Source organism: Syngnathoides biaculeatus, chromosome 2 (genome assembly GCF_019802595.1).
Source record: "Syngnathoides biaculeatus isolate LvHL_M chromosome 2, ASM1980259v1, whole genome shotgun sequence".
Lineage (NCBI taxonomy): Eukaryota > Metazoa > Chordata > Actinopteri > Syngnathiformes > Syngnathidae > Syngnathoides > Syngnathoides biaculeatus.
In genome coordinates this window covers 20,567,304-20,593,056 of record NC_084641.1, presented here as the reverse complement: position 1 = coordinate 20,593,056, position 25,753 = coordinate 20,567,304, and the positions used below count along the sequence as shown (strand labels likewise).

The window sequence follows — 25,753 nt, the reverse complement described above, 5'->3', positions numbered from 1 at the left end:
GGAACAGAAAATGCCGCTGATTCTAGATTGACCTGTTTATAAAGAAAATAACTTCCATGACACCATCTTGAGAGGACTTTATTGTAGAAAACAAGACGGGTTTCACAGTTATACAATATTAACCCGGCAACATTTGTGTTAGTAAAGTAAAGCAAATCCATTTCACATTTTGTCAAGTAATAACATTACATAGCGTTCCTCATTTGACAAAGGACAAATAGACAAAAAAATGCAAACTTGCACAACTCCCAATATAATTGTAATGGGAATGGTCTTTTTGTTTTACAATATCTATTATTCTATACCCTGTATTTATTATTCTTTTGATGATGTTTTAATATTAGTGTTGTTCCCATTTGTACAACTGTCCTGTGTTCCAACCTCAAGAGCCATGAGGCCACATTCCAGGTGTCCTGATGTTAAGGCCACACATATCTTTGCGATGGGATGTTTAGCCTTGCATAGATTTATTATGCTGCACATTCCTTTGATATAAAGTACGGAGTACACTCCTTCAATGAGCATAGATAAAAGCATTCACCACAACAGCTTCTGTCACACCTTTGCATCACGCGTCATCAGAATCGCCCTCCTCACTTTGCAAGTGACAAGATGACGACTTCAGAGGCACCGAATCAAACCCGTCAGATGTTCTCTTAAAAAATAAAATAAAATGAAGACGAAAGATGTCAGCCACCCAGTGGGCCAGTGTCATTGTGCGGGGACTTTACCAACCTCACGCGAATACCCTTTCATTTTGGCGAAGAAGGACTTGTGGGTGAGATGGATCAGGTCGTCCTCGGTGTCCTCCCCTTCCATAATTGCGCAGCTGTCTGCGGTGGGAAGCTCGCACTCTTTGCCCCCAGAGCTCATCATCAGCTTAGAGTACTTGTACTCCAACCTGCAGTGGAAAAGAAGCAGCACATATCCTGGTTAACACTGGTTAACAAAATGAACTGTTTCACGATGAAACTAAAAAACTAAAACGCAGACCTATTTGATTGGACCTTCGGTAAAATTCTTAATCCGTCTCCAGACTGTTCAATGTTTCAGCACTTTTTGCACAAATTACTGTCCGACAAAAACACATTTTAAAACAAGCGATTGAGCCATGAATGGATTGACACATTTCCAAGCATCTCCACTTCTATGCCTTTCTGTGACCTCCAGTCTCTATGTATCTCTATTTTATCGTCTGTCTAAGTTGGCAATGCAGATTCTATTGGGATTGGCGGACACGTTGGCAAGACTGCAGAGACTGATCAGTTGCAATGACTCCAGGTCACGGAAGTTCAAAATATTGCCTGCGTTCTCACCAGGAAGATGTCCAGGAGACATCTCTGGACAACAATATAACCAGTGCATCCAGAACTCACAGATATAGTCCTAGATATAGTACATATATTCTTAAAATAAAAATATAACATGTGTTTGTACGTGTTTTATAAAATACTGAAATATTAGCGTAATTTCCGGCCTATAAACTGCGACTATTTTCATACACTTTCAACCCAGCGGTTTATGCGGTGATGCGGATAATTTGTGCATTTCTTCTAACAGCCGCAAGGGAGCACTTGAACGTAAAAGGTAAGAGTGAGACCTGTGGAATATATGTGCCCAGGAAGTGACTTTTACCGGTTCGGCCCTGTTAGCGGTGCGCTAGCGTGTTATTGCCGTGTCTCAGGGATTTTTACCAGTATGTTTCTTTTTTTCAACCAGGCTGTTAGCGCGGCGCTAGCGTTAACGTCAACGTGGCACTAGCATTAGCGTCAGCGCAGCAGCACTAGCGTTAGCGTTAAACCACCTGTGTACTGTTTTTCTTTGTAAATATACATATGTTTCAATGCGAGTTTCAATGTGGGCACTTGTGGGTTTTACACAGCTGCGGCGAATGTATGTACCTAATGCTCTGTAGGCCGGAAATTACGGTAATCAGTAAAGCAACCGAGTTACTTTTTCAAGGTAACTGTGACAACACAGGTTATACTTGCACTTAATTCCAATTGTTCAAACTTTTGAATTTAGGACATTCAGGCCACTGTTACACTCTTACTACATTAAAAAAAAAAGTTGGTATACCTGTAAACCTAGTAGGAAAAAGACAATTTTCCATGTAACTTGAAGGTTAAGTTTTATTAAAGAGTCCACCCTGCACTGGTCGCCACCCCTTGCTAAGTGACAAGTGTAATTGGGGGAACGTGGTGACAAAATAAAAATCCAATCCTATCTTTCTGAGCGTTTTACGTAGTCTCACTTGCGTGTCTTCTTCCAAAAGTAACAGATGAGGGTGACGAGAAGAGCGGCGGCGATGGTTCCCGTGGAAACACCGATCTTGAGCCAGAAATCCAATGTCACACAAGCGCTGACTTTTGGGGCAGGGAGGGCCTCTCCTCCGTGACACTGAGCCGGCTGCTGCCAGACATACGTCGTCCTCTAAAAGATGACAACACAAAAATAACACATTAACAATACTTTCAACGATTACCTTCATCCCAATCTCACGTCCATCGGTCCATTTTCTATTGTACTTGTCCTCAATATGGTGGCAGGCAGGAAGCAGGGTACAGCTTGAATTGTTTTCCAGCCAATTGCAGGGCACATAGTATTCATAATCACATTCACACCTACAAACAATTTAGAGCCTTCAATTAACCTACGATGCATGTTTTTGGGATGTGGGAGGAAACAGGCGTTCACGGAGAAAACCTATGCAGGCACAGGGAGAACATGCAAACGGCAAACAGACTAGGCTAAGATTTGAACCTGGGTCCTCAGAACTGTGAGGCGGATGTGCTAACCAGTCATTCACCATGCCCCCATATGCACCAAATAATAAAAATAAAATTCCATCCATGAAATGGTCAACTATAAAGCAGAACTTCAACACACAGCTTGTTACATTTGCCTAGTGCTACTGTGCAGAGTGCAACTTAGTCACAAGCAACTCTGTATATGAACTCAACTGTCTGTGCTGTTTCTTAAGGAATACTAAAGACCAAAAAGCCATTTGCAGATCTCGAGCATGCCAAAGCATTCATGTTTGGTGGGGTTAGTGAACTTTAAACAAGTTTTCAGGTAAAGATAATCAAACAAATAAAAGAAATGCCTTAGTCAGCAACAACTGTTCATACTGTACATACCAATTAAAGGCTCAACAAGAGGATGATTTATTCAAGTTGAAGTCACAAAAGAAAAAAAAGTACTGATTGTTTCGCTGTCTACTGATGGTGCTAAATAATATCAAGAGGCCCTTGTCATTGTATCCCTGCCTACCTGTATTCCTTGTTCACAACCGCTGACGATCTCCCTGTAATTGCGTTTGGTGCACAGTGGACATGCGTGCTGACTCTCCCAAAGGAAGTGGAAAGTGCAGCCATCACACGTTCCCTCTGAACAGTTACTGTGGAGAAGAAACCATACCAGAGGGTTTGCTGGAGATGTATTCATGTGCACGGCAAAGTTAAAACGGGAAAATGGCCTGAAGATAGAAGTCTACCATTCCCCCTTAAAAAAAATCTGATTTTCAATTTTAAATGATGTTTTTCACCTTTGTTTAGAGGAAAAGCAACTGACAAGATCAAACCATGTTTTTTTTTCCTCCTTTGGGATTTGCTTAATTTCTCTGATAATTTCCTATATCAGTAATTCTCAGTGTTTTACCTGAGAAAATCACTACTTAAATAGAATTCAGTTGTATTAAACATTGCATTTAATCATGTTTACACATTTTATTTTACTTTTATGTATAATACCATTCATTTTAATTGAACAATTTAAGTCAACTTTTTATTTTCTGATATTTAAGCTCAGTGTTGTTAAAAATGTGTATAATATTACAGTGCATTCCAATGACATTAAATATACACTAAGAATAAAATCCTCTCATTTTTGATGAACACTTGAGCCTTCAGTGCTACTGCATGTTAAAGGATGTGTACTTGGAGAGCTGATTAATTTTTTAGGTGGTCCTTGGTTTGTAATGTTTGAGAACCACCGGCCTATGTTCATAGTTTAAACTGTAAACATAACACAAATTATGATATTAAAAGACTTAAATTTACAGACATTACAGATGATGTGAAAAAATGCACTAGAAGTATACATGTACAGTAGTACATGAAGATACAGAAAAGTTCACTACTACTGCCACAATCCTTCAGGAGACCAATTACTACATTCGTATTAGTCACAACTTTGGCAGCATCTAATGCCATTTTAGTGTGTTATCGTAAGAGAGAAAAATATATAGTATAGACATGACATATGACAGACAATAGGCACCGAACTTTGTCACAAATCGTGAAATTCTTCTGTCAAATACGGTATCTCTTCTTTCCATGTTGAAAGATTGTTAGTCTAAGCAGTGCATGTCAGTCAGGATGGGCTTTGAACTATGGAAGCCACAATAAATAAATACGTAATCACTTCCACTTTCTTTCACTGTGAATGACAAACTCAATCTATTAATTTTAATGATAATAATTGCTGAGGTCTACATCGAAGTGGCTCCAGCGAGCGTTACCTGGGTACCATGATACGGTCTGTGGCACCCATTGCCGGGTCGCATCTCAGCCTGATGGTGGCCGAGCGGCCTCTTTTACAAGCCTGGGTCGTCTCAGCGGACCTACAAGAGAGGACAAAGTCAGTCGCGGTTTTGAAATACCTACCCGTACATCACCCTGTAAAAACAAGTCTACACTGTAGGGATACCAAAGTAATAATTATAGCGTCTTTGAGGTGACGAGGATTTATGGGGATTCAAATAAAGCCATATACAACATCTAAAAAAAACAAGTACACTCTTGCATTTTTGTAAATATTGTACCACTGTATGTAGTTTTCATTGGACAACTGAAGAAAAAAAGCTTTGCGGCAACATAGAATTGAAAATTGTAGCAAATTTTTCATACTGGTTACTCGAAGTACAACATGGCATGGCAAAGAACTGTCTGAGAATTGGACAAGCATCGAGTTTGCAGGTGTCAAACTCATTATGCCCAGGGGCCAGACCTGGACCATCAGATCATTTAATGTGGCATGCTGGGTGTGTACTCAATGTTTCTTGATAAATTATATGCCAGATTTATAAATTGTCTCACTTTTCAAATTTCTGTTACAAAACCCATTTATCCATCCATTTTCTTATCCGCTTATTCTCACAAGGGTTGCAGGGAGTGCTGGAGTCTATCTCAGCTGTCAACGGGCAGGAGGCGGGGTACACCCTGAACTGGTTGTCAGCCAATCGCAGGGCACATGGAGACAAACAACCACACCCACAATCACACCTAGGGGCAATTTAGAGTGTCCAAATAATGTTGCATGTTTTTGGGATGTGGGAGGAAACCGGAGTGTCCGGAGAAAGCCCACGCAGTCACGGGGAGAACCTGCAAACTCCACACAGGCGGGTCCGGGATTGAAAGCAGGACCACAGAACTGTGAGGCCAACGCTTTACCATCTTATCCACCGTGGCACCTGTTACCAAACCATTTAAAAAAAAATAATTCCAGAATAGATTAAGTAATTTTCCTTGATTTCTGATTTAAAAATCTACATTAAATTGTGTACATTATATCAATTTTATGAGATGGTTAAACATTTTTGAAAAAAAATGTAAACTACTGCAAAATCATCAGTTTCTCAAATTTTGGTTTATTGGTATACGTTTGAGTAAAATGAACACTTGTTTTATTCCAAAAGCTACTGACAATATAATTCAAAATACAAATATCATTTTAGAGCATTTGAAAGAAATGAAACATGGTCAAAATACCACTCCCCCACCAAAAAAAAAAAGTATTTTCATGAGGTTGTAACATTTACAAAACCTGTACATTTATATGGCTCTCTGAGGCAAACCATAATTATTGTTCCTTGGCTTTTTAGTGAAAAATCCCTTTTTGTGGCTCGCTGTAAAAATGCATTTAATAACCCTTAGCTAATTGTGTGACATAAGCAAATAATAATCTGCAGTGGAAAAAAAAACAAAAAACTTTCTCCCTTCCAGAAAATTCCTGGCGTCAAACGTCTGTGTTAAAGGGGCCGATATGACTTACTTGTAATAGAATATGACATCTGGCGGGTCAGAGGTGGAGGGGAAGAGCCACGGCGGAGAGGAGATGTTAGCCAGGACCGTGTCAGTACTTACACCTTCAACAAAGAGGAAGCGTTTCAAAATAAGCAAAAGGCCTTCCCTCATTACAAACACTTGACAATGCAGCGCTTCACCAAATGGGGTCCGTACCCTTTAGTGTCTTCATGTTTCCCTTGGCTAGTATTATTAGAAAAAACAACGTCAACTACCACTACTATGCCCATGAGACACAACTCTACCTTTCTATGAAATCTGAGGAAATAATCAAATAACCAATCTTCAGGTACACTGGAAGGAAATCAAGCGTTGGATGATCTATAATATCAAACTATTGAACTCTGATAAAACCAAAGTAATCCTTGTCATCTCCCACAACTTCCGGTCCTTTTTTTTTTGACATTGACAGCTATTTTATTTCACCACCCACTGAAGTCTGAAACATGGGCGTCATCATGGACTCCTCTCTCCCTTCACCCCCATATCAAAGCCATCACTAAATTGTCCTTCTTCTACAATAAAAATATGTCAAGACTCTGCCATTTACTCTTGGATTCCATTGCCGAGCACATCATGTATGCCACAATTGTTAACCCACCTGTACAAGTGCAACAGAGTCCTGCTTGGGCTCGCCAGCAAAACACTCAACAGGCTACAGTATGTCCAAAATTCAGGTGTCAAGATGCTCAACTCCACCAAGCCTTAGCAGCACATCACTCCCACAATAGTCTCACATCACATTCAGGATCATGCTCTTCACCCATGAATCCCTCCATGCACTTGCACCCAGTACCTGCCAGACTTCCTCCATCTATACACGCCATCCCTGGACCTGAGGTTTTCCGACTGTTCTCCTCTCCACCCGCCACACACCATTGCAAAATTTGGGGCCAGAGTCATCAGTGGCGGCAGCACCCACCCTCTTGAACTCTTTCCTCGCTGCAATCCGTAACACCCCAAAGCAGGACCTTTTCAAACAGAAACTCAAAACCCACTTCTTTCATATGTCATTTAAAGTCTTTTTGTCTGTCCAACTTGTGTACAACAGCAATTATATATTTATAATTTCACTGTATTTATGTTTGTTCATTTAGATGCCACAAAAGCCCTGGTAATCAGAAAAGTGCTAATTAGTTCCTAGGAAATATGTTAAAGTGATGGATCTTGACTTTCCTAACATTTTTGTATTGTATGTCCAGGAGAAGTTACGTTTAGGCTGGATTGTTAGCAGAAATTATTGAGTCTTTGCGGCATTTGTGTATTTTTTACAATACTACAGGCACACTTCAGTTGCATTTCTTAAAATTCAAATCACACATATTTACAGTTGAAATTATTGATACTGGTCAGGGGTGTCAAATTCATTTTTGTTAAAGGCCACATCATAGTGACTGCATTGTTTGACCCTGATGACTATAAAAAAAAAAAAAACATGAATATATTGTCACTTCACCGTATTATTTCATTTACACAATTGCCCTGACAACAAAGTGAGGAAAACCTTGATAAGGACACAGCAATTTTTCAAGAAACATGAAGTGAGCACACTAATTGCTTTAGTGGGCCACATAAACTAGTGCAACAGGCCGGGTCTGGTCTCCAGGACCTTCAGTTTGATACCTGTGAGATGGGTATTTCAAACATTTTTTTAGAGGGAATATCAATTACTTGCATTTTTTTTACTATTCACAGCAAGGCTCTGTCCCTACCTGTTTATCTGTTTGAGTGAGTCAGAAATGTCAATAAATAGATAGTGGGAAAATAGTAACTGGGCGCAGCCAGAAAAGTGTAGAGCTGCACACCTTTTCATACTTAAAATTATGAGAGAAATTGGCCCTAAATGAATTGCTTTCTACGAGATCAAAGAGTTTGATGCCTGCTGTTATTATACAGTGTGATGAAAACGTTTTTGCCATTATCTATCATGCAATTTGTGCCCCACTGTAAATGCAGCATTGATGAAAATAGAGAACAATGTGTCTTGATTAAGCTTGATTAACAAAAAAACATTATGTGATTGCATACCAATAAGAGCGTCGGCAATGACGAACGGCTGTGACGCCACCATATTTTGACTCCTGATGTCAGACGGAACCACAAGGGACTGGCACACGTGACCTTGGACCACTCGGCCGTGCTCCGTCACGTTGTCCACGCAGGTCGCCGGCACTCGGTCCTGCCAAACCAAGAAGTCGGATGAAGCGGAACAGACACGGTGTGGTCAAAAGGCCATTGAGGGGGCTCACGGTGCTCACTTCACCTCTTTGCCACACAGAGCAATGCTGAAATGATGAAAGTAGCGCAGGCCTTTGCTGGTAAAGCGTGGGCCGCTTTGGAAAGAGGTGACGTTGGACAGAGGAGAGAAGTCGTAATGCAGTGCCTCACCACTTGTTGTCCACAATTTCGCCGTACAATCACTGAGGCACGCCGTGTAGGCCTGGGGAGGACCGGAAGATAAATCCGTACATACGAAATGACAATATTTACAACAGTACTACCTTCAAATTGCAATGTGCCACATGTTAACAATTTGGAGTCCATCCCATTCATTTTGTAATGCTCTTGTCCTCATTTGGATCATCAAGGGAGATGAGGTTTACCCCAGCTGACTGGAGGTGAGAGGCGGGGTACACCCTGGACTAGTATCCAGTTAACATCATTCTAGAATTAAAGCACTTTAACCAACATACATACATTTACAACAACATACATTTCATGCCCAAGATCCCAAATTAGCCAATAATGATCAAAACCTGTGCGATATCAATAGAATAAGAACATGAAATAAAATGAGACAAGTTAAAAAAAAAATTGAAATACAAATCCCAATTTGAAGGAAATTAGGGACTTGTGTAAAACGTAAACGTAAAATCATAATGCAATGATTAGCAAAAAAAGCAAATGAACATATATTCAATTACATGTGGGGACTGAGGACACTAATCGTGGAAGCTTTGTAGGTGGAGTTCTTTCCCATTCTAGTTTGATGTACAATTTCACGTGCTCAACAGTCTGGGGTCTCTGTTGTCATATTTTCCACTTCAAAATTCACTAAACCTGTATATGACTTTCACTTTTAATGGTGGCGTATAGTCTGTGATAGTGCTGGCGGTCCCTTTTGGGATTTTACAACAAATTAAGTCCGTTCATTGAATAAATGATTCATGCTACACTGAATCTTTTGATGATATTGTGGACGACAGACGACAAAAACCCTAAATTCCTTGCAATTAATTGTATGGTGAGAAACATTTGTTTTGAAACTTTTGGACTATTTACTCAAGCACTTGTTCAAAAAGTGGTGAACACCTTTCTATCCTTTACTTGTGAAGAACTGAACTGTTTGGGTATGCTCGTTTAATATCCAGTTATTACACTTACCTATCTATAATTAACCTGTTAACCTGTGGAATCTTCCAAAAAGGTTTATTTTGTCTTTTGTTGGCCCAGTCCCAGTTTTTTGGGAACATGGTGGCGGTAACAAATTCTAAATGAAAGAAAACTGTAGTTACAAAAAACTAACATTCATGACTTTGAACATTAAAAAGCCTGTTTGTGTAATGCACAGGTGTTAAACTCAAGGCCCGGGGGCCAGATCTGGCTGGCCACATGATTTTATGTGGCCCCTGAAGCCAAATATAAAGTATCAATTTCTATGATTCTTGTAAAAATCTGTACCAAAATTTTAAATTGTCAAATATCACAAATGATAAAGTTGAGATATTCCATTTTTGTGTTACCAAATGTGAATAGTTGAAAAACACATTAGCCTTGATTTCTGATTCGAAAACTAGTTCATAAATTGATGATTAAAATATGATGAGATGATTAAATGTTTTTGTTCCACAGTCATAACGGCCCTCTGAGGGAAACCCAAACTACAATGTGGCCCGCGAGTTTGACACCCCTGGTGTAATGTATTCAATTGAATATAGGTTGAAAAGGATTAGCAAATCATTGTATTCTGTTTTTATTTATACTTTACACAACATTACAACTTGATTGGAATTGGGGGTCTGTACTTATTCCAGTTGTGAATGTGTGAAAAAATGCAAATGCAGTAAGGATTTCGATACTATGAAAATACAAACGACAAGGGCTTGAATTGCACATAACATTTACTTGACATTTCCAAGGGCCTTTGAACTTGAAAATAATAAAATGTCTATTAGTTCAGGGATGAACAGAGGGGAACTGAGAGCTGGGAGTGTGAATACTGCGCTTGTCTGTATGTTCTGTGACAATGGCTGGCAAGAGGTGACCACTCCATTGTTTGTCTATACATCCCCTCCCACTAACTGGAAACCCGTCTGTTTTCTATATGGGTCCTGCGATCAGTGTATTGCTTGTTGTTATGTGCTATGATATTACTGGTGAGAACTGGACGGTGTATCCTGCCTCTCGCCAGAAGTCAGCCAGCATAGGCTTCAGCTCACCTGTGCACCTCTTCAGCACGATAGAAAAACAATGTATTGATCAATGTCAGATGGTACTGTGAATCCTTGCCTGTGCAGTTCATCAAGGTTTGATGATAAAGTCGAACCAGCACTTTGTTTACAAGAGGACAGAGAGAAAGGAGAACCTGTACCTGGTTGGTCTTTGTGTTCGGGCCACAGGAAACACAGGCCGGCTCTCCGGCAGGCCACTCGGGCACGATGATGGAGTTTGGCGGGCAGCGTTGGCATGTTCCCTCGGCTCCTTTCTCGCTGACCAACCGATGACCTAGCGGGCAGGGCACACAGGCTGAGCTGTCGCCGCGGCGAGATGCGAGGGCGCACTGCTGACATTTCGAGGCGACGCCTCCCAGGACGTTGGTGATGTGGATGGAAAAGATCTTTGCAACATCAGCACTGAACCTCCTCTCCTGAGGAAGACAATTCAATTTCATTTTATTTCTTTAGCACTAATTAACGTCCAAAGACCCTACACATGTAATTTGGGGGGGAGACAATGGAGGCAAGAAAAACTCCCACTAGGGGAAAAAAAAATGACAGTGAGGCAACCATTTGGCTAGACCAGTTGGGTTGAGATAGTGGTAGAAGTAGTCAGAGAAATGTTGGTGAGTAACTAATTTACATGAAACCAGGTAATGTACTTCAATTACAAAATGTTTGTACTGCAATTATATTCTCTAACGGAAACCTTCAAGGGTCCCGTTGATGCATTCATTCAAAATTAAGATAAGTAAACAAAATGTAATCACATGTAATTTGTTGTTACTTTTACAAACTAATTGAAAGTGTTACATGACTATTGGATAAATTGTAATTGTACTCAACTACATTTCTAAAGATATCTTCCCAGCAGAGTGAAAGTGAGTAGACCCTAGGAAATCATCATTTCCTACCACTAACTCATTTTTTAGTGCACAGGCCAGTTTCTAAACCCTGCCTTGTAAGGTTGAGAAAGTAATGCATAAGTTCCTGACCGTTGTGGAGTTGTCTGTTCTTTGGAAAGTCCAGATGAAGCTGACAGTGGTGTTGCTCTGAATCAAGTACGAGTACGACTGCTTCCTGTTGCTTCCCTTCCACAGCTCCACCTCGTTGTTGTTCCACCGATTAAAACCCTGACGAGAAAGGCAAACGTCAATTTGGAAAACGTCCATCGATCCATTTTGACGGCGCTCTGCGATCCACGTGGGACATCTTACCGCCATGAAAAACAAGGTACAGTCTGACGAACACACGGTTTCAAAGATGAAGCTGATGCGAGACAATTCACTCTGCTTTCTGTTTTTTAGCAGAGACCTTGGCATTCTACAAAAATGAGATGGCGTGAAACAACACCATTGAGAGATACCTGACGCGATGCCATCCTGCTGAATATTTCACCTGTATCCTGCAACTGTGAGTGTCAGGGTGAGGTAGTCTGTGTCACGATCACTGGGGGTGGTGTACACGTACTCACCGGCCACCTCCCATGCTGTCATGATGGCAAAGGGCACAGGAAGAAAAAAAAATCTGATATTGTCCGGCTCCTAATCCCTTGATCTTAATCTATTGTTTTCATTGAATTTATATTATACTTAGTTTCTACTTAGATTTGTATGATAATTCATAACGATGAAATCTTACTTAAAACGGAAAAAATCCTGTACATTTAAAAATGACACTGACAGTGTGGTTCTTATTACCAGTGCGGCGCACAGAGTTGTCCAAATCTGTCCGCAGGACAGAACTTTTCATGTTGCTCGGCATTGTGTTCCACCACTTGTACTCCAAACCCATCACAGCTTCTGTGCCAACAGGGCACTTTTCACAGACTGCAATAGAACAGAACAGAATAACGCTGCATGTAATACAGTATAATGCAATAAACATTATCGTCTGTGTTGTAGAAACCATGAAAAGCAGTCTGAGGCCCCTCTGTAATTTTTGAACTACTCTACAGCACCTTTAGATAAGAGTGGTTCAAATTGTGAGTTGTTTTGCTATACGAGCTACCGCTTGGCCGACTTTTTTGTCTAAAATAGGGGCAAAAAAAAAAAAAGAGGCATGCGCTTCAGATTCTCGCCGCTCGATGGTGACAGCAAACTTCACAACATCCAGTTGACAATTGGTATTAGTTTTCTTGCAGTGGAAGGACAATACAACGGTGGGTGGGAAGTGCAAACACCGTCTGCAATAGCCTTTATTGGTATTTCAATGGGGATGCAATGAAATTTAATCTGTTCCAGTTTTTTTTTTTTACAGGAAAAGATGTTCCACTGTTCCGTTAATTTTCCTGATAAAAGATACAAGCGTGGGCAAGAAACATATTCATCTGGTATTTCATGGTATCAGTAGACAACATTTTTGTCCCGTTACCGACCCTATTTGTTATTGCGAGTGATTGTCCAGATCGGGCCCAACTCCTTGTAGTGTGACATAATCTATGATCAATGATTTGGTGTGAGATAACCCTATGATATAATGCCAAAATTAAAATTCTTGGGTGATTTTTAGGGATATCTTCTGTGTAATGTGACGACACCACTCTAATGAATTTAATGAACAGAACAAAAAAAAATTTAAACAGATTAATAGCAATGTTAAAAACAACAAAACATAAGAACAGTTCAGTTTCATGCTGCGTCGAAACCCAAAGATTTAAAAAAAATGGTTCAAGACAAGTTTTAAAGATGGACAGTGAGATGGATTGGCAAAGGAAAACGCTCTATCCACTCTGAGCCTCCGTTTCGTCCTCATGACCACCAGGAACGCGTTGTCGGCTAACTTGAGTTAATGTACTGCACTGTAGTGACGTAGCAGCTCAGAGAGGTAAGGTGGGGCAAGACCATTTAAAGATTTATAAACAAAGTCATGTTAATATGGATGCCAAAATGCACCGGAAGTCAGGCTTGTGGCTTGAAAGAGAATGCATCCTTTTTCGTTAGTGGGCTGCATGATCATTAAAAGAAATTCTACGCTTTCTCAGGATCGAACCCAGTGACAGAAGATATAAAGTAAACACCAGGGCCTCCAAAACAGAGCCTTACGAAAACCCCATAAGACACTGGGGGAAAGTGGAACTCCAAACAACCAAGACTTAGACAACCACTCAAAAACACTGCCACTACGGTAATCCCCAACAGATGCTGACAATGAGAGAGAAGGATACTGTAATCCACAGTAATCAAATGCTGCACTCAGATCATGCAGCACGAGACAAACAATCCCTGAGTCATTATCCAGGGGTGTGTCATGAAAAACTTTAAAAAGGGATGACTCGGTGTCGGTAGGACACTACGATCAACCAACCAGTAGGATTACATCCTACAATGGTGCCTGGCTTCCCTTGATCGCCGCAGTCAAGTTTTAGTCGAGTGCACCATGATGAAGGGAAAGGAATAAGTGGAACAATGAAATTGAAGAAAATCATGTGACCATTTGGGTGCAGTACCCAAGCACTTTTGATGTTGGGTGTGACCATTATCATAACCACATTGAAAAAAAAAGTCAGCTTGCTAACGGTATCAAAAGTTACATAAACATTACCTCAAGCGCTTCCTGAAAAAGGTACAGCGCATATAACCTCTTACCTTGGTAAATAATAAGATATTCAAATATAACTCAAATAGTCATGCTTTTTTTTATTTTAAACAAGACAAGAATTGGTGATATTTTTTGTTAATGTTTATTGAAAGACATTTGAATTTGTGGCAGGGGAATGAGTACGTCCATCAGTAATTAATGGATGCGTGCTCATGCTGGCCTTGGTGTGTTTTTTATGTTAATTCCATTTGTAAACTAATTCTATTTTATTGTTCAGTGAACAAATGTCGGAAAGGTAGATGCATAGGAGTGGCATTCTGCAGAGGGTTAGCATTTACTTTAGCTATTAGCCCACCACAACCAACCGTGCCCAACCGTGTGTATTGCTGCCAGCACTGTAGTTTCGAACTCAAAGTTATACGATGATTGCGATTTTATACCAGTGATCATTTGCTAATTTACTGTACTAATGTATTATTTTTGGTGTTGTATGTGAAGAATATTGGTCAAAATATCCATGAAGGTTTCGAGCGAATGCAACGGCAGCCCCTTGGTTGGCATCTGGCATCTTTTGCCCTATGCTCAATCCATGCCACCACAATGCCTTTTTCTTTACTTTTAAATTTATACTGCCGGCCTGATTGTGATTGTGTCGTATGCTTGATATCCCTGCTTAGCGCTATATAGTTCAGTTTATAATAGAAGGTCAAGAGGAATGTCTACCTGTTCCATTTGAGAAGAAATTCTCAGGGCAGGGTTGGCAGGCGTCCGAGGCGTTGCTCACAAAAAACCCTGGGTTGCACGGCGGACACGTTTGCTTCTCTCCTGATGCGGGCAGCTTTACAGAACTCTTGGCGGTTTCGCTGCAGATTTTCGGCTCAATCCATTTGTACATCAACTGCGTCTGAAGCACATTAAATATGTGCATACATACAGTACATACTAACCAAAATGTTCAGCCTAGCAAACTTAAAGAAATTAATGTGCTGTGACGTCATCAATCTACTATAGATTGGCCTCATTTGGATCACGTGGGGTAGGGTGAGCTGGAACCTATTCCAACTGACTTTGGGCAAGATATAGGGGTGTAGATATGAACAGACAATGGAATCCCACTAAATGCCAGAGCATTCATCTCTCTCGAATCTAATCTCTGATCCATTTACTGTATGTGTCTGTCTGTTATCCATCCAACTATCTATCCATCTATTCGCCATGCATCTGTCTCTACAACTATCCATCCACAGTTGAGTGATAAACTCGATAAGGAAATCTATGGGTAAATGAGGTTTGTGGAGATATCTTAGTCATCAACGGTTTCCATCAGCTCAATCAGTATTCTATAAGGATTCCCGCTAAAGTTCAGCATGCCAGTCATGCACGGATCGCTGCGTCCTTGTCCACATTTGTTAGAGTTGTCTCCATACGTGAGCACTGCGCCGCTGTTAAAGCAAGAACCTGCTTCAATTGGACAGGATTGAAGTCTGCTATGACGATGCCGACACTAGCGCAGACCTCCCACTTTTAAATGAGGTAGGGGTACGCCGGTCCACCTAATTACCAAAGCAGATCTAACCTGCCTTCTCACACAGTTACACCAAGTACAATACTGGAGATGCGCTAAAAAACTACCTTTGGGAGTAATGGAGTCCTCCTCAATAAAGGGCAACATGCCATTTGCCAGGGATTTCAGTCTCATGCCGCTAGTGCAGGGGTGTCAAACTCATTTTTGTCAGGAGCCATATTTTACTTTGGGTTTCCCTCAGCGGGCCATTATGACTGTGAGAACCCTAAAAATCTTAAACTACCTCATCATATTTACACGTGAAATTTATAAACTAGTTTTGGAATTAGAAATCAAAGGTAATGGGTTTTCAAACTGTTGTTGTTTGGTAACACAAAAATGCTTGTAATACCTCAACGTTATCATTTATGGCATGACAATTTGAAATTTTGGTACAGATTTTAACAAAAATCATGGAAGTTGATACACTTGATTTGCCTCCACGGGCCACATAAAATCATGCGGCGGGCCGGATCTGGCCCCCGGTCCTTGAGTGTGACACCTGTGCTCTAGTTGCATCTACCCTTATGCTCCAGAAAATAATTTTTTAAAGTATATCATTCTGGCTTTTATGCAAAACATTCATTAAGTTGTGGCACGGTGGCAGAGCTGTAGAGCATCGGCCTAAGAATTCTGAGGACCGGGGTTAAAATCCCAGCCTCCCCTGCGTGGAGTTTGTATGTTTTCCCCGTGCCTGTGTGGGTTTTCTCCGGGCACTCCGGTTTCCTCTGACATCCCAAAAACATGCATTAATTGGAGACACTAAATTGCCCCTAGATGTGATTGTGAGTGCAACTGTTGTCTCTCTCCATGTGCCCTGCAATTGGTTGGCAACCAGTTCAGGGTGTACTCTCCCACCTGCCAGTTAAAAGCTGGGATACGATCCAGCACTTCCGCGACCCTCGTGAGGATAAGCGGCTAAGAAAATGGATGGATGGATGGATGGATGGATTTATTAACCCATGCATGGGCAGGGCGGCAATTTTTTGACTTATTGAGATAAAAGTTTTCTAACAGGCCACAATCAAGGAAATAACGTTTCTTTTTCATTTATGGTTAAATTATATGATAACTTTACTAATTTATAATCTCGTCCCAAAAATGGGACGCTGCCTGCAAGAGGGTACTTGGATTTTCTTTGGAGATCATCCCAAAAACCGGAATCAGAATCAGATTAAAACACTTAAATATGTGGATATACTGAAGGATATAATGCGTGAAAATCATGATGTCCCAAAAATGGGACGCTGCCCATGAATGGGTTAATTAATGATTTAATCATTTAATTTTAAATGATCCATCCATCCATTCATTTTCTATTGCCCCTATCCTCATTACGGTTGTGGGTGAGACAACAACCATTTACACTCACATCTGTCCCTAGGTGTAGAGTCTTCAGGTAACCTAAGAAACATACTTTTAGAATAATTCACACAAGCACAGAGAGAACACGCAAACTCCACACAAGGATGAATGGAGTCTCTATTTGAACCCAAGAAGCTTTGAAATCCCTTTTTTTCCTGTAAGTGGCCCTCAGAGAGAAAAGTTGGTGAATGATGAGCATACCTTTCCGTGAGCGTCACAGGGAGTGTGCGTGTAGAAGTAGTCTGCGTCTGTGCATGCCGGTCTTACTTTACAGCTTCCAGAGGATACCTCTGCAAAAAGGTCAAAGGGATATGCCGCTCACATCAACATTAACCACACAGCCAACAAGCAATTTAGGATCATTTTTTATAAATACAACGGAGAAGCACTATTATTACATTCCGTTTACCAATTGCAAGGTCATATTGCACATTAAGTCATATTTGATTGTGCGCCACGATTACGCACGGTCCTCTTCCACATATGCAATACCGTGAATGTGCCACATTTAAAGGGAACAAGAAGAGACGCTCTGATTGGCGGTAAATGAATTCGGCTGCGTTCACTCCTACAATGGCGTGGACCCACCCCTATTTGAAAAGATTCCAAAGTCACTGCAGCGTCACATAGAAGAAATGTTTGTGTGTATGGCATGAACCCCAAAAAGTTCGAGAACCCCTGCTGTAAAATAAGTTGACATCTTGGAGTCTACCTGCGTATTTATCAGGGTCACACCGCCGGCAAACAGTGGCCCCCTTGTTGGAGTATGTATCAGCAGGGCAAGGGGTGCAGCGAGCAGATCCCGGCTTAGCGCTGTGGGTTCCAGGCTTGCAGCGAAAACACTCGGATGTGTAGGCCACACCTGGAGGGAAAGCAGCAAGTACACATGATGGATATTGACACGTACCAACCGCTGTGCTATGATAAGTTATGTATTTTGGATATTTTTTTTGTAGATGATCACTACAAACAAAGTACAGTGTATGGTAACAACCAGATCAGATAAATGCTCTTCCAAAAGAGTGCAAAAGTATATTTATCAAATAAAGAAGAGATTTTTCAAAAATGCCAATGTCTAAATGTCTAATTGTCCTACAATTCTGGAATGACCCATACACTTTTTTAGACATTTCTGTTTGGTGGTCTGCCACTAAATTTTCCAATGTAAAACATGTCCTTTGTCTCCTCAAGGTTCTGAAAGGTCTTGAACTAGCAACTGCGGCTCGAGTGAGTGAGCGAGGAGACGACCTACCCGAGATGGCGATATTTCGCAACAACACGGCCTTGTCACCCCGTCCCTGCAGAGTGTAGGCGGTGGTTCTCCAGAACAGAACATTATTGCCTTTGTTTAGCTGGACCTGCAGAAATCAGCATCAAATAATACATCATCATCTCCATAACAGCAATAACTTGGATTCATCCAATGCCTTTCTGGGGAAAACGTCATTCATATACGGACACCATATGGAACAGTGATGGGGAAAAAACGGACGACAAGACAGATAGATCCAACTCCTTTCTTTCATCCAGCCCACTGAGCATTTGCCAAACTCTTTTCTGTCTCAGGCCGCATTGTAGCCATGATTTCCACGACAGAACTGATTCAAATGATTCAGTAGACTAAAAAGAACTGTCGTGCCCATCACTAGACCATGAATTTATCATATTATCATGTGGTATAAAAACATATTGATGATCCACATTTGAAAACCATTTCATATATATTTGATTATTTATGCATACATTGATTTAAAAATGTTGAGTTTCTGTAAATAATAATTCTGTTAATATGTCCTACATACACTATTGAATGTTGTGACATTGTGCACCCTAGTAGTATAAGTGAGATATTGTGGATTGTAGATAATCTCAACTGCAACAAATTATTGACACTACAGTCAGTAGCCACGTACATGCAAAATGTGGTGACAAGGAGGTATGGCATCGGTCACGATACAAGACTCATTCTTCTTCTTTTCCTTTCGGCTTGTCCCAAGAGAGGTCGCCACAGTGTGTTATCTTTTTCCATCCAAGCCTACATCTCCTACATTGACTTTTTCCTAGCTAAACTCCTCAGAAGGTGCGCTGTTGACAATACGGCCGCTTGCTATCAGAGTTGGTCTGCCGTGGAGATGTTTTTAATAACATGGAAGTTGTTTTTTGTCAAAGTGAAAATCATTGAATTTATGAAGATGGAGGTCAGTCATCTATTTAGAGTAGAGGCTTTAATTGATTTTAACTTGATTAAAAATAAAGTTACAAGTCCTTAAAAACATCCCCGTTGGAGATCAGCTCTAATAGCAAGCCGCCAAGTTTTCTAGCACATAAACGATGACATAACTATGTGACAGAACAGTCTCACCTAGGATTAAGGGCAAGGTTTATAAAACCGTGGTGAGGCCAGCCATGATGTATGGATTAGAGACGGTGGCACTGAAGAGACAACAGGAAGCAGAACTGGAAGTGGCAGAATTGAAGATGCTGAGGTTCTCACTCAGAGTGAGCAGGTTGGATAGGATTAGAAACGAGCTCATTAGAGGGACAGCCAAAGTCGGATGTTTTGGAGACAAGGTTAGAGAGAGCAGACTTCGATGGTTTGGACATGTCCAGAGGCGAGAGACTAAGTATATTGGGAGAAGGGTGCTGAGGATGGAGGTGCCAAGCAAAAGAGCGAGAGGAAGATCAAATAAAAGGTTGATGGATGTTGTGAGGGAGGACATGAGGACAGTGGGTGTTAGAGAGGAAGATGCACGAGATGGAAAAAGATGACACGCTGTGGCGACCCCTAACGAGACAAGCCGAAAGGAAACAATGACATAACCGCAAAGGGTCGATGGTATTCCTCGTATGTCAAGTGTCATTGTGAACAGTTGAGAATTCTGAATTATTCTTTCCTGAAAATTATACATTTCGGAGAGGCAAAGATTCCGGCTAACAGCAATGATATTTGGCTGGCCCATCTGTTCATTTTAAAAATCAAATCCTTGCCCACCCCTGATTCACTGTACTACAGTAAATGTACCCAGGGCAAAGAGTCCAAACCTCATGCTGGCTCCATTCATTCTCAGATATCTTCATCCAGCGGTTGGTCGAGTCAGTGGACTGACACTGGTCGTTTTGGACCTGCAACGAAGAAAAACTGTATTGAAGAACTCCTTGAACACTGCCTTGTCCAAAATGGGGTTTGTGTGTAGTTGTGTGTGTGCGTGTGTGTTTAAAAGTATTGCATAGGTGTAACTACTCTACTGTAACCTAATGAACTGTTGAGTTTTGGAGAGTCTGTGCAATATTTTTGTTTTATGCATTGCTCTTTCTTTCTCTCAGTATATAATGTTTAAATAAATTGTTTCACGTGTCTTCATATGCTGGATTGCCAGCATCACATTGAAGTACTTTAAACCATGATTAACTTACAAAAAACTCAAAGTAGATGCTGGTGTCGGAATATGAGTAGTCAAAGGACACGTGTCCTGGTTTCTTCAGGTCCACAGAATACGACAGCGTGGCCGTGCACTCATCCGTGTTCGAGGCGATGTAATCGCCCATCGGTGTCCAAGTTGAGCTGGAGACAAAGGTGGGTTGGTGGGGGGTGGGAGAAAACATGACTAGAGAACGGTATCTGTAGAAATTGCAAGAGAATGCTGAAAAGCTAACATGTAACTGAAATGCTGGGCTTGATTGAATGAGTCGAGAAATGTGGAAGGAGGAGATTACAATTAAAATGTTAATTTTATTATGAAAAATGTGAAATAAAAATGTGGGAATTTTGGGTCATGTGATACAGTGCTGTGAAAAAATATTCACATCGTTCCTCATTTCAGTTTTTTTTTTTTTTTTGCCTTTCCATCACACAAAGATTTCAACTCATCAAACCAATTTTAAACTGTATTTTGCATTTCCTCGGCTTGTCTCTGAGTGATATTAAAATTGATTTGGACAGCACTATAAGTAATCTACTTCCTACGTGTCCTAAATGATCTGAAAAGTTTGATTGAATCAGTTGAGAAATGTGGAAATAAACTGTAAATATGTCAAATACTGTATATCATGATTTAGTAAATTGATATCTCTAGCGCACAGATGCCCAACCAGTCAGAGATTAAGAGCCACATTTTTCACTGTGTTACGGCAAAGAACTCCATCATACAGCTACATCATACACATGAACATCAATCCATCCTCACACACATTCCTTTGCTCAGCCAGATTTATACTAAATGTGACACATCAACAGCATAGGAAAAATCAACTCTTACAGAGTACCAAAACCACATTAAAAATATATAAATATTGTCTGCTATTTCTTACACAGACAATCTTCCAGTTCAACCAAGTCTTGTCTGGAATTCACAACTCTCATCTAATCCAACACTAAAATACGCACAATTGGAGGTCTGAGTGCAACTGGGAATCAGTAGCCCTGCAAATGTCCGATAGTCTCCGTTCAACAGTGTGGCGGGACAGTTGAAGGTCTGATACCATTTGTTTCAGACTTTTGTTTTCAGGACATATTTCAGCGACATCACCAAGGCATTTTATTAATAATTTACCCTACATGGGCTTTCTCTGGGCACTCTGGTATCCTCCCACATCCCCAAAACATACATCAATTGGACACTTTAAATTTACCCGAGGTGTGATTGTGAGTGTGGCTGTTTGTCTCTATGTGCCCTGCGAGTGGCTGGCAACCAGTTCAGGGTGTACCCTGCTTCCTACCCGTTGACAACTGGGATAGGCTCCAGCACTCCCGCAGCCCTCGTGAGGATAAGTGGCTCAGAAAATGGATGGATGGATTTCAATACCAAATTTGGGAAATATCGAATTGCTTCTGTTGGTACTCACTGGGAGAGTTCTTTTACAAAGATTCAACAAATGTCGTGTAGAAAATTGGATGGATATTTTTGGGGTGGGGTGCACAAATTTAAGGGTGTAAATCTCCAATGGGGGGGTACTAACTTGGAGCAGTCTGAGTGGACATCCCAGCCATTGGGGTTGATGCCAAGTGTGATGAAGCCAGTGGGCAGGCGGTCCCACTCATCGAAGGCCACGCCAGAGCCCAAAGAGTGGGTCCCCGCCGCGCACTTCTGGCACAGCTGAGTCTGCATGTCCAGGAACTCGCCCTCATTGCAAGAGAAAGCTATGAAAGGAAATAAAAATGACCATCTACTTTGCATCTGTATATTGGATGTTCTCGTTTAAACCGAACACCAGAGCAGGACACTTACTGCACTGGGTGCCTTTGACCGGATCTGGGAGGCCGCTGCAGGTTTGGGCCTTGTTGGGAATGGCCACTCGCCAGCGAGAGCCCAGCACATCACACTCGGTGTACTCAAAGTGATAATCTGACTGTGCGGGGTGGGAGGGGTTGGGGGGTAGTCAAACAGGTGGGACATTCACACTAGGAAATTTCTCAGTTTCATGGCAAAACATGGCTCTAAAATAAAATATCCAATTCATCAAAAAATAAGATTTATCATTTTCAAATCGAATATGACAATTACATTATTTAAAACTGTGTTTGCTCTCTCTTTCTGGGATTTGCTAACATTTTCCCTCCACCAATAACTTGCATCAACTTTCACCAAAATATTAGAAATAAATTTAACCCTTAATCAGGACCAAAGTCTGCTGTGAATGATGAGAAAACATAAGCAACTTGTCACCACCCCTAAAAATATTCAGAATTGGCTATATCCCCTAAAAATATTCACAATTAATTACAATAATGGTTTCAAAGTCTATTTACACCAAGTAGCACCTAAAGAAATTCTTACCACTCCAAGCACCACCAAAACAACCAACTTTGAAGTAGAGAAGCATAATAGGCCTAGGTTTTTATTAAGAACAAGGCACACATAAATACATCCATCCATTTTCTTTGCTGCTTATCCTCACGAGGGTCACGGAGAGTGCTGGAGCCTATCCTAGCAGTCAGTGGGCAGGAGGCAGGGTACACCCTGAACTGGTTGCCAGCCAATCGCAGGCACATGGAAACAAACAGCCGCACTCACAATCAGACCTAGAGTGTCCAATTAATGTTGCATGTTTTTGGAATGTGCGAAGAAACCAGAGTACCCGGAGAAAACCCACGCAAGCACGGAGAGAACATGCAAACTCCACACAGGCAGGTCCGGGATTGAACCAGGGACCTCAGAACTGTGAGGCCAACGCTTTACCGGCTGAGCCGACGGGTTACATATAGTACATGAAAAAAAATATCGACACATATACAAACAGTATATCCATCCATTTTTCTGAGCTGCTTATCCTCACGAAGGTCACGGGAGCCTATCCCAGCTGTCATTGGGCAGGAGGCAGGAGTTTCTTTTAAGGCCAGATCATCCATTACTCAATCCATCGTCACATGATTTTATTTATTCATTTATTTTAATGGAGTCGTCCTAAAAGTGAGGAGTAAGAAACCGGTTTTAACTGTGAAGATGAGAACAGCCTCCTTTCCAAATACTAGGTGAGACTAATATTTGCTCAAGAGCTCGTTCCAAATGTTTTAATCTTCCTTGTGGAGTGTATGATGCAAACTCTGTTGCTTTCTTTTGGTGTTCCAACCCCTTTGTCAACATTTGGTGGCAGGAGGTGCAGGCTCCCCCACCCTGACCCCATTTGTCTGTGGGTCTTTAACAGTAGGTGTTAGGTGACTGACAAACAGCAAAGTGCACCTGCATGAATATCATTAGGGCAAAACCAGACTGTTATCTTGTTGTTTATACACTGAGCTGAAGCTCATGCGGTGGACTAAGCCTTGCAGGATTAATAGTTAACAGAAACACAGCATCAACAGGAGTGGGCAAGACCTTGGGTTTTCCATTAGACTGTGGCTGCTAGGGGACCAGATAGACCTCACGCCCCTGTTCTGATGTTAAAATGCATCCAATTGGACACAGGACACAGGCTTTAAAAGGTCACTTGAGCAAATGGCAAAGCAGCCATGTCAATGACAAAGCAGGAAAAACGAAGGAAACAAGAACTGGAAGGGGTGGGGGTGGGGGTGAAACCCTTTTATCAGAGTCCTATGAAGAGTGTTGGATACACCACTGTGTCATGAGTGTGACATTCACTATTGTAGGCTAAGAAGAAAACTAGATTTGAGATAATGAATGGATGTCTCAAGTGCATAAAGGGTGGATAAAAAAAAAAATGTCTACACACCCCTGTTCCAAACACCAGGTTTTTGTGATATAAAAACACAAGATGGCAGCACGGTGGTTCAGCTGGTAAAGTGTTGGCCTCACAGTTCTGAGGACCCGAGTTCAATCCCGGCCCCGCCTGTGTGGAGTTTGCATGTTCTTCCTGTGCCTAGGTGGGTTTTCTCTGGGCACTCCGGTTTCCTCCCACATCCCAAAAACACACAACATCAATTGGACACTCTAAATTGCCCCTAGCTGTGATTGCGAGTGCGGCTGTTTGTCTCTATGTGCCCTGCGATTGGCTGGCAACCAGTTCAGGGTGTACCCCGCCTCCTGCCCGTTGACAGCTGGGATAGGCTCAACCACTCCCCGCGACCCTCGTGAGGATAAGAAGCAAAGAAAATGGATGGATGGAAAACACAAGATATCTTCAAAACAGTTTCCAAACTTTATAACTCTAGTTTTATTATTATTTTGCATTTTGGCAGAATACATAACACATAATAAATTAATGTATTTTTAATTGAAATCTTAAAAAGTGAACAAGCAGTGATACTGTGGAAAAATTGGGGTAGAACACTGTTATAAAGCTAATGTACTTTGTCATTTTAGCTTCCTTCTAATTTTATGTACAGTAGCTGAAAAGCATTTTGAACTGCATTGTATATGAGTTGTGCGCTACAAAAAAAAAAAAAAACCTTTGTTTGCCTCTAATACAAAATTGTTTTCCAGTAAACCTACACTGATTTCATGTCACTAATGGACACATCTTATTTGACCATCATATAGAATATGTAATTGCCAATGAGCATTTATTAAAACATTTAATAATTCGTTTATAATGGAGCTGTGATCGGCTGGCGACCAGTTGATGGTTTACGCCATGTCTTGCCCAAGTTCAGCTAGGACAGGCGCCAGCACACACTGGCAACACTAGTAAGGATGAGCCATTCAGACAAACAATCAATGGATTTACTATGGGTTATATCGTCAATCTGAGTTAAAGATAAGATTTACATTTACTGGATCTCATGAATGTTTAGGATAGCAAAAAAAAAAAATAATAATCCAAAAGTAGTTAAACAAGAATTGGAATGAAATGAGACGTTTCTATAAAACAGCTGTTGTGGAATCATCCATTCATTTCCCACACAAATACTTTCCACAGACCACTGCTGTATGAAAGTGTCCAACTTTTTCAAGACAGAATGCTTTAGTTTAAACAAACTTGCATTAATCATCACAATAATAACTTTTGAAGCATTCACACATTCCGTGACAACCAACCAACACAATGAGAAGTTTATGTGCACGTAGACAACCCTAAAAGGAAGAAAGAAAAGTCACCCAGGCATCTCAAAACAATACAAAAAACTCTTACCTCTTTGCACATGGGTAAATCTGCAGATGCGTGCGTAAAAAGCAAGCACAGCAGAAGGTGTCGGAGGTGCATGGCCGCCTGCGGTCAGGGTCCAAGTGATGGAGTCGCAGGTGGAGGAGTAAGAGGAAGAGGCCGCCCCCGGAACCCTCAGGTGCTGCTTCACTCAACAAACACTCTTGATGAGTCATTGTTCACGCCACAAGTAGTGTGTACTCTGTGCTTAAGTAGAAGTCAAA

General features: G+C 41.2%; 1 protein-coding gene across 3 annotated transcripts; it reads right to left on the bottom strand.

Moving 5' to 3' along the window:
- Nucleotides 1-77: 77 nt before the first annotated feature.
- On the bottom strand, nt 78-25,753 carry elapor1 (endosome-lysosome associated apoptosis and autophagy regulator 1). Of its 3 annotated transcripts, XM_061809137.1 has the most exons (23): nt 25,518-25,732; nt 22,217-22,337; nt 21,948-22,128; nt 20,406-20,553; nt 20,034-20,114; nt 18,244-18,349; nt 17,704-17,853; nt 17,193-17,281; nt 14,786-14,966; nt 12,223-12,351; nt 11,921-12,011; nt 11,740-11,845; nt 11,518-11,655; nt 10,875-10,953; nt 10,678-10,811; nt 8,350-8,526; nt 8,115-8,265; nt 6,055-6,148; nt 4,523-4,624; nt 3,274-3,400; nt 2,255-2,433; nt 736-901; nt 78-655 (listed from the first exon to the last, which is right to left on the bottom strand). In XM_061809137.1, exons 1-23 carry the CDS (start codon nt 25,587-25,589, stop codon nt 569-571), a joined length of 2,889 nt encoding a protein of 962 aa, XP_061665121.1. In that variant the 5' UTR covers nt 25,590-25,732; the 3' UTR covers nt 78-568. The 3 variants fall into 3 exon arrangements, with proteins under 3 accessions (XP_061665121.1, XP_061665112.1, XP_061665127.1); XM_061809128.1 differs by having other exon boundaries at nt 10,678-10,953; XM_061809143.1 differs by lacking the exons at nt 21,948-22,128; nt 22,217-22,337 and having other exon boundaries at nt 10,678-10,953; nt 25,518-25,753.